General features: G+C 37.2%; 1 protein-coding gene across 1 annotated transcript in view; it reads right to left on the bottom strand.

The window, feature by feature from the left end:
- Nucleotides 1-349: 349 nt before the first annotated feature.
- CA2 (carbonic anhydrase II) overlaps nt 350-13,427 on the bottom strand; it is a 21,438-nt gene continuing 8,360 nt past the window's right edge. Inside the window, exons 3-7 of the mRNA XM_006859237.1 lie at nt 10,031-10,149; nt 9,420-9,512; nt 7,949-8,011; nt 5,380-5,535; nt 350-469 (exon numbers count right to left, since the gene is read on the bottom strand). Of these exons, the coding sequence (XP_006859299.1) occupies nt 350-469; nt 5,380-5,535; nt 7,949-8,011; nt 9,420-9,512; nt 10,031-10,149 (551 nt within the window). The remainder of the gene's footprint in view (nt 470-5,379; nt 5,536-7,948; nt 8,012-9,419; nt 9,513-10,030; nt 10,150-13,427) is intronic.

Here is a 13,427-nt window from a genome sequence, read left to right on the forward strand (position 1 = left end):
ATACTCTTCACCCTATGTGCTGTGAACAAAGCAAACTATTTTTTTCCTATCCTTTGTATATATTCTCTGCTACAGAAAAACTACTATTGTTAAACAAAGCACCAATCACAGCAATTTCGTCAAGCATGACAACTGGTCTAGCTCTTCACATTTTATTAGTCAGTCAGGTGAGAGATGAAGGGTCTCGAAAACCAAAGCAGTCAGGATCAAAATCAGCAAGGTTGATTTGTGCTCAGAAAAAGGGAATCAGCCAAAGATTCATTATCTGGACACTGGCTGTGGGGTCTGCTTAGCTAACGGAAAACATCTAAAGAGTCAGTATTTGAACACCAGTTAGTTCTAGGACATCTTATTTGAAGGAAGCTCTGATTTGCCTATTTTTCAGGGGCTGATGTGGACGGCAGTTTTGCAACATTTGTTCTTCAGGTTCGCCCTCCCCGTTGCAGTTAAGACTACGAAATTTCAACACCTAAGAGACAAAATGTTTTAAAAATGTAAGTCTCACATTAATATTCACTTACATGCTTGTGTTAGATCTTGAAATACATTCTCTACTATTCATTGTGCCATGTCAGTGACCAAAATTCAACTAGATTCTCAATAGTTGTATAATTGCATATACTTATTAATTTTTTTTAAGTTTTTATTGTGAACTGAGCGATAGTTTACGTGGGAGAATATCAGTTTTATACTCATCCTATTGTATTTCGTTTCACTACAATGATTACAGTCCCCTCAGTGCATCATCATTCAACAGTATTTGCTTCTAGTCACTCTGGGTTTTTTTGTTTATTTTTTTTTTGTGTGTGTGTGTAGATGTACACAATAATTTCATATCCTTTTATATATTGCTTGTTGTGAAATGCCATAGAGTCAGTTCTGACTCATCGTGACCCTATATAGAGTTTTCCAAGGAGAAGCTGGTAGATTTGAACCAGTCACCTTGTGGATAGCAGTCCAATGCTTATCCTACAGTACCACACCAGGACTCCACATTATATATGTTGTTGTTGTTAAGTGCTGTCGAGTCAATTCTGACCCATAGTGACCCTGTATAGGTTTTCCAAAGTGCAACTGGTATACTTGAACCACCAATCCTGCAGTTCAAATGACTTTGCAGCATATAGACGTATACATACGTATATATTACAAGTAAGATTTATATATAAAACTGTTGGTATCCATAGAGGGAAATTTTCAAGGAGCTTGTCTTCTTTGAATTTAAAAATCAAACATCAAAAGCCAGTAAAATCATACTTCTGAGATGCAAAATAATAGTCATTCAAGATCCAAATTAAAGTTTTGTTTCCTTCTCCAGAGTAGTCAAATTACAGCATCTAGATAAAATGTTCCGGGATCTGCAAGTTCCAGGGGCAGACTGACGTGCTGGCATCTTTGCTTAAGTATACAGAAACTAAGAATGAATTTGCCCAATCTGGCATTTCAGAACCTTGCCAATGATTAAAAAGTTCCCTTTTAGCCTATTTCAGTTTCTTGCCCCAAATCTATGACATGGGCAGTTCTCAACCCATCTACTGTCTCAAAGTTTTTGTGCTTGTTTGTTTTTTTTCCCAAAGTGATACTTTCCTTTTCCTGTGCAAGACTTGATTTAAATGAAGAGAGTGGCTTGTGAGAGGAGTCCTGGTATGGCACTGTGGACTAATGCGCTGGACTGTAAAGTCATTTGAGCCGCATAGTCGGTGGTTCAAGCTCACCAGTTGCTCCTTGGAAACCCTATACAGGGTCGCTATGGGTTGGGACCAACTCGATGGCACTTAACAACAACAACAATAACATATATCTGGTAGTGTAGTGGTTATAAGTCGGATTGCTAACCTCAGGGTCAGCAGTTCAAAACTACCACATGTTCCATGAGAGAAAATAAGGCTTTGTGTTTCCACGAAGATTTGCAGCCTTAAAAACCCTATGAGTCGGAACTGACTCCACAGCACAAAACCATCCACCACCACCACCATATATCAATAGACTTCAACCTGATCTCTGTTATTCAGCCATATTCCCTTAATCATTTCCATAAAATCAACTTCAACATGGGTTACTTATGGTAACATACATGACTGCTGTTATGCAATTCAAGGAAAATCTCTAATAGCATCTGGGGGTAGTTTTTTATAATAGAATCATAGGAATTTGCTGTAAAATGCCATCAAATCAAACTTTTTAAAAAAAAATCAAATTAGCCTGCTGAGTTCTACTCCTCACACTGTCGAATGCATTGCATTTTCACATTGACAAAGAAGGCTCATTATTTAAACATCAGAGACACACAGCATGAACATAGAGAATAAAACTGGTAAAATGTAGCAGACCCTTTTCTATTGCTTAACTACCATCCACCCACCCCACCCCCATACTTTAACAGACATCATACTTCCCTTAATCTTCAGGGAGTAAATCTGTATAGATCATAAATGACCATGATGACTGTCTTAGTTATCTAGTGTGTCTATAGCAGAAATATCACAAATGGGAGGTTTTTAGCAACCATTGTGTTTAGGAGGCTAGAAGTTTGGAAATCAGGGTGGGTGCCAATTCTAGAGAAAGGCTTTTTTGCTCTGTTAGGGCTGGAGGAAAATCCTTATCTCTTCAGTTTCTGCTTTCTGGTTCCTTGGAAATCTACACGTGTCTTGGTGCCTTTCTTACCCCATTTCTGCTTCTGGCTTCTTGTTTAATCTCTTTTATATCTCAAGACACATCCTACACTAATTCTGCATCATCAACATAAGAAAGATAACCCATTCACAAATGGGATCATAATCATAGGCATAGAGGTTAAGATTTATGGTACATAATATAGGGGAACACATTTCAATCGATAACAGTGACCACATTTCCTTGCCAGGGACTAGTTTAGAAGTGGTCAAGGAACAAGTCTACCCAATGAGATGAAATGTCTGCTTCTGGGAAAGGTTTCCCAGCTCTTAGGGAGCCAATGCAAGAAGAGCTCATCCCTTCCCTCTCTGAGCTTGGTTGTATTCACATGTGATACTCAAACTTCGCTTTCAACCACTTTGAGGACGAAGCTGCAGATGAGTGAGGCAAGGGAAGAATGCCAAGGGAAGAATCAAAACCTCCCCACCTTTGACTCCTTGTTATATGACATGCAAATGTTGGTATTTTGCCTGTGGTGGTGACTGTGTGTCATTGAGCTGGTTCCAGCTGTTCATAGCAACCCTGAATAGGGTTCTGAAGTTTTAAATCTCTGGGAGCAGAAAACTTCATCTTTATTCCATGAAGTGGTTGGTAGATTCAAACTACTGACCTTATAGTTAGCAGCCCAACTCAAAAACCCACTATGCTACCAGGCTTCTTCTTTTTGCCTATAGATACAATTAATATATCTAGTTTAAACACCACTTTCCTTTTTAAAGAGCAAACTCAGAGCGCATGACTAATGGAGTAAATTTGATTGCCCTTTTTTATATGTACACACAAGGGTACTTCAAAAAGTTCTTGAAATTTTGTATTATATTTTAATTCCATTTTCCATGAACTTTTTGAAATCCCTTTGTATATGTTATGGGTGTGTACTGGGGTACACAATAAATCTATTTATTATAACAACTCTCAGTGCCAGGCTATGGATCTCAAACAGGGTTTGTGCTCAATAAAGGCAGGAAAAATAATTTCCATGTTTTAGATTGAAACTCAAACACAACTTTATAAATTCGTAATTTTACAAGAAGTAGCATTACAATTTTTCTTATGCTACTACTCCAAGAAAACTGCTCAAATAGTTTATGACTATGAGGCTAATTTTAAAGTCATATACCATCAAGCATGCTAGTTTTCTTTGGTGCACTTTGAAATACTGAAGTAAATTTTCAGTTAGAAGTAGATTTCCTTTAAAGAAAAATTTTAAATATTTTGGAACTCATAAATTGATAGGAAATTTCCTGTACCTCAGACAGTTTATCTGTAAAGATGAGCAATTTGGACAATGTGATACCTTATTACACATGCCAGCTGTAGACTTCCATGATGCCAAATTCATTATTAAAATGTTTTAGCTCTATTTGTAAGTTTTAAGCACATTAAATTATCGAGGATTCAAGCACCTATGGATCCTACCAAGGAATGTCCATTTTTTACATTTCAATGGTAGGCTGACACAGATAGATAGTCTAAGAAAAATTCATTTATATGCACTTCTGTGCACACTCATCAGTGACTTAACTGCATTAATCATTTCAACATCACAAACCACAGCATATGTTAAATGTAGGAGTCTCTGGTCTTAGCCTGTAAACCAACCCAAAGTGAGTTTTGCTAGATACTGTTTCTCCAAGAGATGACTGTTACCTTTGTTAAGATTCAGAAAGGCAAGCTGACATGATTAAGGAAAACTACAGTGAGTTCTGATGTGAGCAGGCATGGGACGGAAATGCATAACCTGGAATATGAAATCTCATTTTCTGGGTCTCCGTTTCATCATAAATTACAAAGCAGCATTTATTAGGTGACAGACACCTTTCTCATTTAATTCTCACAATGGCTATTTGGTTTGGCAGATTAAACAAGCTGCCTGAGGCATCATGGTTAATAACAACAAATATTCTTTAATGTTTTGATGGATTGAATTGTGTTCCCCAAATTATGTGTCAATTGTCTAGGCCATGATCCTCAGCATTGTGCAATTATCCTCCATGTTGTGATCTGATGTAATTTTCTAACTTCTATGATGTTTATGGGACTCCTGGTATAGCACTGTAGGATAATCACTGAACTGCGAACCACAAAATTCATGGTTCAGTCCCACCAGCTGCTCCTCAGAAACCCTGTACAGGGTGACTATGAGTTGGAACCAACAACCAACGGCACTTAACAACAACAACAACATGATGTTAATGAGGCAGGATTAGAGGCAGTTGTGTTAATGTAACAGGATATAATCTACAGGATTAGGTAGTATCTTGAGTCAATCTCTTTTGAGGCATAAAAAAGTGAGCAGAGATCTGAGGAACCTCATTACCAACAAGAAAGAAAAGCCAGAAGTAGATCTGGGTTTCCTGTGCTGAGAAACTGTTAGGCCCAGGAAAATTAATAGCAATGAACTTCCTCTAAAGCCAACAAAGAGACACAGTCTTCGCCTATGACTGCTACCCTGAATTTGGACTTTTAGCCTTCTAAACAGTGAGATAATAAATTAGTTTGTTAAAGCCATCCACTTGTGGTCTTTCTGCTACAGCAGCCCTAGATAACTAAGGCAAATGTCAGGCATTATTGTAGGCAATAGTTTCCACTTAGGAACAGCAGAAGGAGGATTAAAGCTCAGGTCTGTCTGATTCCAAAGGTCAGCCTATTCTGTCTGAACTGAATGTTCCTCCTCTCTCAACAGTCTGCTCATTAGAAACCAACCTGCTCATTGCTGATACTGATGGGTTCCTTTAACACAATCCAGGTAACACATTCCAGGAGTGGAGGGGTGGTCAGTGAGCCTGGATAAGTCCAGTAGTCTAAGTTGTCAGGAAGGAGGCTGCTAGGATCAAAGTTACTAAAATCGACACTTTTACCCTGAAAAAAGACAAATTCACAAGTTAAAAATGCCACATGATCAGAGTGCAAGGGAGGCAGGAAGGAGATTTGCAGTTGTTATTGTTAAGTCCAGTCAAAAGTCAATTCCGACTCATAGTGACCCTGTATACGGTTTCCAAGGAGCAGATGGTGAGCTTGAATTACCAACCTTGCAGTTCAAACTGACCTTGTGGTCCAATACATTAACCCGAAGCTCCACAGTAAGAAGACTAGAAAAAATAAATAGGCATATGCCAGCATAGTGGTTCAAACTCACCAGCCGCTTCTTGGAAAACCTACACAGGGTCACTATGAGTCAGAACCAACTCGACGGCACTTAACAACAACAATGTTCCTCTGACAGCTATTAAGCTTTTTAAAAGAGAGCTTCCATATTTGATAGCAGATAAAATGAAAAAAAAAAATGTCAAAATAACAAGACATTTGACTTGAAAATACAGACTGGTAGATATGAGCAAGAAAATCTATTTTTTCCACATGTCTGTTTCTCATCTTGTCCTCTAAAACAATCTCTTATATTTGCCACAAAGTCATAAACTGATCATATCTGCATTTAAAGTTAGACTGCTCCAGTAACATGATGTCATTTTAGGGTGCAATAACAGAAATGTGGAATTTTTGATGGTGAGAGTATTGTCCTTCTATAGAGCAGAAGTAAGAACTGCATTTAGCTCTGGACACTACCCTTTGAAGCAATAGATGCAAACAGGAATGAGTTACTTTGGAATGAGGTTGTTTCAAACACAGATAAATATGTAATTTAAGAATAGTTAAAGGAGCTTAAGATAATTAGGCCGAAGGTGGAGGGTCTATTAGGGACAAAGTAAGGTCATCTGAGGAGTTCTGATGTGTTATAGGATAAACACTGGACTGCTAACTGAAAGGTCAAAAGTTCAAACCCACCATCAGTCCCTCAGAAATCCTACATAGGGTCACTACAAGTCAGAATCCAACAACAAAGGTCATCTGAAAGGAGGACTTGGTTTACTGTATATGATTCAATATACAATACAAGAGGGTCAAGCTAGAAGTAATCTGAATATTTTAGGAAAAAAGGTGCTACTTCAATTTGAGGATGAGTCTTACAAAGCAAGGATTCCCCGTGACGGAAGAGACTGCAACTTCTAAGTTGAGTCTCGATAACTTCAGTAGAATTATGTTGTAGAGAGGATTTATTTAGCACAGGATGGATGAATTCTAAGAAGTTATGAAACATAAAATTCCATGAAGTAGGGCTTTGTTTTTCTTGTACACCCTTGTATTCCTTGTACTAGTAAATTGACTTGGATATAGTACTCAATATGTATTGGCCAAGGGGCGCTTCAAAGTGTTCAAGAGCAAATATGTCAGATTAGGACTACACAGTGCTCCTAAGCCAAGCTATGGTATTTTCATTTGTCTCATATGCGTGTGAAAGTTGGATAATGAATAAGGAAGACCGAAGAAGAATCCATGCATTTGAGTTAGGGTGCTGGCAAAGACTACCGAAAGTATCATGCACTCAGAAGAACAAACGAATCTGTTTTGGAAGGACAGCCAGAATGCTCCTTAGAACCAAGGACGGCAAGACTTCATCTCTCATGCTTTGGAGATATAATCAGGAGGGGCCAGTCCTGGAGAAGCATATAATGCTTGTAAAAATGGAGGGCTAGCAAAAAAAAGAGGAAGAATCCTAGTATGATGGATCGACACAGTGGCAGCCACAAAGGGCTCACACATTACAGTATTGTGAGGATGGTGCAGGACTGGACAGTGCTTTATTATGTTATGCACAGGTGACTAGGAGTCAGAACCAACTCGATGGCACCAAACAACAATAACAATTAGTGATAGTGTAGGATAAGCACTGGACTGCTAAACTGAAGCAACAGTTTAAGCCCACCAGAGGCTCCATTGGAGAAGGAGGAGGCTTTCTGCTCAAATGAAGATTTGCGGCCTCGGAAACTATATAAAGGGTCACTGTGAGCTCAAATTGCCTCAGTGACAGTGGGTGCGATGGAAACAAGAGAATAATTGAACAGAGACCATTTCAGCTTCCTTGCAACCACCATAAAATCCTCTGACTTTTACTTTTGGGTGTTCAAGTGATGGGAAACAAGAGTAACTACAAGTCTCAGAATCATGCTCATATCAGGATTGACTTTTGTTATACACTATTCATCCAACATCACATACCAAAGAGAATACTCAGTTTGATCAAAATAATTTTTGAGAATGAATGGAGCATGAATAAAAGATCACTAATAGGATCAGCAATGGACTGTGAACCACAAGGTCTTTGGTTCAAATCTATCAGCTGCTCCATGACAACCCTATACAGGGTCACTATGAGTCGGAACCAAATCAATAGCACTTAACAACATCAATGAAGTGTCAGAAAATTCAACTTTACCTTCGTTTTAACGGAATCCAGTACATCAATGACTTTCTGAAGACTTGGTTTAGCACTGCCTATCTGTAGAAAAACACACGAGATAAAATACCATAATTCAGTAGGTCCATAATGTCAGTTTTTGAGTGGCTCGATCATAAAATTTCTTCATAAAGCAAACTAAAACCCATCAATTTATAAATGCCACCCATCAGTCTTAGCGTGATTAAATTAGTGCCATAGACACTCCTACTTTCACTGAATCTTCCACCCTTTCAAAAATGCCCACTGACCTCCAACTGTCATAATGCAAACAAATACTCTTTTGGAGTTTATCTTCAACTTCTTGTGGGATTGTACACTATGGTCTACCTTCCTTTTTAAAAATTCCCTTTCCTTTTGTTGTCCTTATGTTTTCAAGCATCTGAATTTCTCTTTACTCTTATATTCCTTTTTTATTCATTTCACTAGCTTTTTTTTCCCCCCACTACCTCAAATAGAGCTCTGGTAGCGTAGTGGTTACGAATTGGGCTGCAAGCCGCAAGTTTAGCAGTTCAAAACTACCAGCAGTTCCGCGGAAGAAAGATGAGGCTTTCTGCTCCCCTAAAGATTTACACCCTCAGAAACCCTGTACAGGGTTGCTATGGGTCGGAATCGACTAGACGGCACTTAACAACAACAACAACAACCTCAAATGGCAAGAATACACTTTGGAGATTCTCAAAAGTTGCATCCTCAGTCAATTTATTTTCTCTCCATGCTTTCCTTGGATGGTTTCATGGGTATCTATGCAGCTTCCCTTCCACATATGTATCCATGAATATGTAACCAGACCTTTCTTCCATTGACCACCGTTAGAGAGCAGTTCCACCTGTATGCCCCACTATCGTCTGAAATTCTCTCAAACCAGACAATTACTGTCTTCACCTCTCCAAAACTTGACCTTAATTTTATATCTGACACACATGAGGTTGCCAGAAGTCAAATCAACTAAAGGGCAATGGATTTTTCTTTTTTTTAAACCATAAAATTGTCCTTTCTAGGATTAAGTTGAAGGTCCTCAGATGGCAATTTATACTCAGCTGGTTACTGAAAGGTTGGTGGTTCAAACCCACCCAACACCATGAAAGAAAACCCTATGGAGCAGTTCCATTCTAACACATAGGGTTGCCACAAGTCAGAATTGACTCGATGGCACGAGACAACAGCATCAACAGGATTCAGTTGAAATGAAAACCTTGCTAGTTATCCTAACGATACCTCTTTACATCCTTCACAGTCACATCCACACAGTTCCCAATAAATATCTCTCAAATTGTCTTTTGGTCTTTCCACTGCTGCCAGTAAATACAGAGGGGAAAATGAGACTGAAAATACTTCAAAGTAAAGGCATTTCTGAGGCTCATCTGTAGAATATCCTGTTTGTTATACATGTTCTGTATGATTAATCTCTCTTGGAAACAGGAGAAGAAGAATTAGGCCATCAACTAACCTTCAGGAAAATGCCCAAAACAGCCACTCCATCAGGTTGTTGCACAGCTTTTCCAAAATCCCCATATTTGGTGTTCCAATGGACCAAGTGAAGCTGAAGCCAGAGAGGAAAACAATCACAAATAAACTAGAAATGACTTGCATAATAAAAGACCATAGATTTTATCCAATGACTTTTTCTTCATTGCTACGTTGATAAAGAAAGTGAAAATGTGTATGTTTTTAAATATAAATTTGTCCTTCATTTTAATCCTTAATTATCCACAACTTAGCAAAAATGATTTCATCTATAATTCTAAGAAAAATAGATGCTAATGCCTATTTTTGAGGGAAGGTACATATTTAATTTTAGATTTATATTAGCAGGATCTTAAAATTATACTTTCAATGCAAATGGTGTCTTTGGAGACAGTACAAAAAGGTCTTATAGTCCTTAACTTAATATCTCAAATAAAGGTCATAAGAAGCAAATGTGGAGGTTCTTATCCAAAGATTTGGGTCACTTAATTTGGACTGAATGTACAAAATTAAGTTTACTTTTGAAATTAAGGCCAAATATCAATTTCTAAGGAAATTTCCATGGGAAGAAAAAAAAAAAAAAACTTATCTTACCTCTGAAGCAAATTTCCTTTTATCCACTGAGTGTTCAGAACCTTGTTCATCAGATGAACTCCAGTGAAAGTGGAACTGTATCAATCTGTAAGTACCATCCAGGGGTCCTCCCTTCAGAACTGGAATAAAAATAAAATAAAATAAAATAAAACTCAGCCTTAAAAGAAATACAAGCAAAATGCTCTTTAGTAGCAACAAGGAGGAGACTTCAGCTTGCTTATTTTTGATCTGTCATCAGGAAAGAACAATCATTACAAAAGGACACCATGTTTGGGAAAGTAGAGGGTCAGTAAAGACCAGGAATATCCTCAATGAGTAGGACTGATGCAGTAGCCACATCAATGAACTCAAACATACCAAGGACGGTACAGGAGCAGTCCAAGTTTCACCGCTATGTTATATATACACGCACACAAATGCAAACATAAACATACACAGCAGTATATATGCACATGTATACATAAAAACACACATCCGTATGAATACATACACACACAAAGCATATACACTAGCAAACATTACAATCTTTAATCCTGTTTTATAGCACTAAATCTATACCTTTACAACATTTTCTCTGTGTGAAAATTAAGTCCGGAATCAGGTTTAATCAACAGTGCTGACTAAAATCATATCAGGTGGTTTGGTCTTCACTCATATGTTCCTTATCTTGGTTTTCTGAGCACAGTGAAGCCTCTCTTCTGACTTTGTATTGTAGTCACAGATTCAGGCTCAGAAAGAGAAAACTTCAATTGATACTAATTGCTCAGTGGAGTCCTGGTATGGCGCTGTAGGTTAATGTGCCAGACTGCAAAGCCATTTGAACGGCAAGGTCGGTGGTTCAAGCTCACCAGCTACTCCTTGGAAACCCTATACAGGGTCGTTATGGGTCAGAATCAATTTGACAGCACTTGACAACAACAATTGCTCTGTAAACCGTTTAGGAAGTGCCCATGCAACTACTTGCCAAGACAGCACACTACCTGCCAAGACAGTACACAGCTTGCCAACGCGGGAACTTCTCTACCATGGTTCAGTGAGTACGCTATAACCTGCTTTGCTAACTCTTTCTACTAGTTTTTACATATCAGGATTTGTGAAATAATAAGACATTTTGTTGTGCTTAACAATATAAAATCTGATTGTCCTAACATTAACATGGCTTCCTTGTATTGTTATTAGCTAGCTTGTATTGCTAGCTTCCTTGTATTACTATTAGCTAGCTTTATCCCCTTAATTTTTATTTAACCTCTCTGACCTTAATTTCCTCATGTGTAAAATGGATACATTAATTTATTGTTTTAGTATTTACTGATTATCCACTACATATAGTGTTGTTGTTATTAAGTGCCATGGAGTTGGTTCCAACTTATAGCGACCTTGTTGAATAAGGTTCCCAAGGAGTGGCTGAAGGGTTTGAACCACCAACCTTGTAGTTCAAGCTGACTTTGAAGTTCAATGCATTATCCTGCATGTCACACTAGAACTCCATACACTATATAGCCTCTATTGTCTCCAAGAACTTAACATTCTAACTTTAATAACTATTCCATGCTTCTATTATTCAGGTATTCTGGTAGCGTAGTGGTTACGAATCAGGCTGCAAACCGCAAGATCAGACATTCAAAACTACTGCTGTTCCGCAGGAGAAAGATGAGGCTTTCTGCTCCTGTAAAGATTTACAGCCTAGGAAACCCTGTACACGGTCACTATGAGTCGGAACCGACTCCATGGCACACAACCACCAATGTAACTTTATTACAGTAAAATCATTACTGATAATCACATTCTTGATTATCTACAGACAATTCGCTGTAGTTTAAGAGTATGATTTCTAGTATTGATTTTACTGTAACAAAGTAACATTAACACCTGAATAGTAGAATATAGATAATTCTCTGTCCAATGGGTTGTTTCTTGAAAGCATATATAAAAACAAAAAATCACTATTCTCCCATAAACACAAACACATACCAAAGAAAAACAAAAACAAAGCAAACAACCTTTCTGCCTAACTATATGTATTAATGGAATATAATTGATATATTTAAAAGATTATTAAATCAGCTGAATTCTACAACTTTAGTTTTATTTCTCTAGAACTGGGATTAAAACATTTTTTGCTTTAAGTGTATCTTACTAGTTTTGGTTAATAATTGTATAAAATAATAAGCCCAAAGTTTACTTTGGCTTTGCAAAACAAAGGGAGGAGATGTGTACAACAATGTTTGTTTCCTTAACTTCACCAAAGTATGCTTAAGATAGTAGGAACACCCATCCATCTATTCAAAGATAAAACTTGCTGGAAGGTATTTAGAAAGTAGGGTCTGTCTGTGGTTTCTGATAACACAACTTCTGATTGTCAGTTTTCCCTTACAATACTACCAAACATACTATGATGGAGATTCCAACTCATAGTGAACAGAAAACAAAAAAAGGAAGAACAAATGATGAATTACAGTAGATCTTTTAAAGAAACTTGCATTTCAATGTATTCCAATTCAAATTACATCCTTGAAACATAAAACTACTATTGTAAAAGTTTATTTTTTACCAGTTAATTCCCTAACGAATCACTCTAGCACTAGACTTCTTTAGAAATAAAAGATAACCTATTTGTTTTATGATAGTATGCCCTTTAAAATTGAAATGTGCTTATGAGATAAACTAATACTGAAAAAAACATCCTTTATAATAGCTCTTTAAAGCTTATTAACCATCTGGATGGTCAAAACAAGCAAATACCACTTAATAACATCCTCAACTCTACCTACCATGGGTAAAATTAATTTAAATAAAACCACATTAAGCATTTGATGAGACTCCTAAAACTTATGTACATTCTTATCTCAACCCTAAGAACTCAAGCTGATGCTAATTGTCATGCTGGTCATCAGTTAAATATACTACTATAAATGTAAACCACAAAATATCATAGCATAACCTTATTACACATATCATTTGTGAAAATTATATAAAATATGTTATTTTCAAAAACTAGGAGTTTCACACCAGTAATATTGTAATAAATCAGACTATATAAACTGAAATCTTAACTCTAAACTTTTATAATCCATAGCATAAAAATAAAATAAAATAAGTTATTTCCTGTTAATTAAGCAAATGAATAAATTTTACTGAAAATACAGCATTTCTTGGAGTTGAACGATCTTCTCTATGAATAATCTGAAAATACTGAAAAGCCACATTACTATTTTATTTTCTGGCAGTAGCAATAAACCTAGGACTAGCCACAAAGTTAAGGAGCTCTGGTAGCGTAGTGGTTACAAATTGGGCTGCAAACATCACGGTCAGCAGTTTGAAACTACCAGCTGTTCCATGGGAGAAAGATGAGGCTTTCTGCTCCCATAAAGATTTACAGCCTCGGAAACCCTGTACA

Source organism: Chrysochloris asiatica, unplaced genomic scaffold, assembly GCF_000296735.1.
Source record: "Chrysochloris asiatica unplaced genomic scaffold, ChrAsi1.0 scaffold00031, whole genome shotgun sequence".
Classification (NCBI taxonomy): domain Eukaryota; kingdom Metazoa; phylum Chordata; class Mammalia; order Afrosoricida; family Chrysochloridae; genus Chrysochloris; species Chrysochloris asiatica.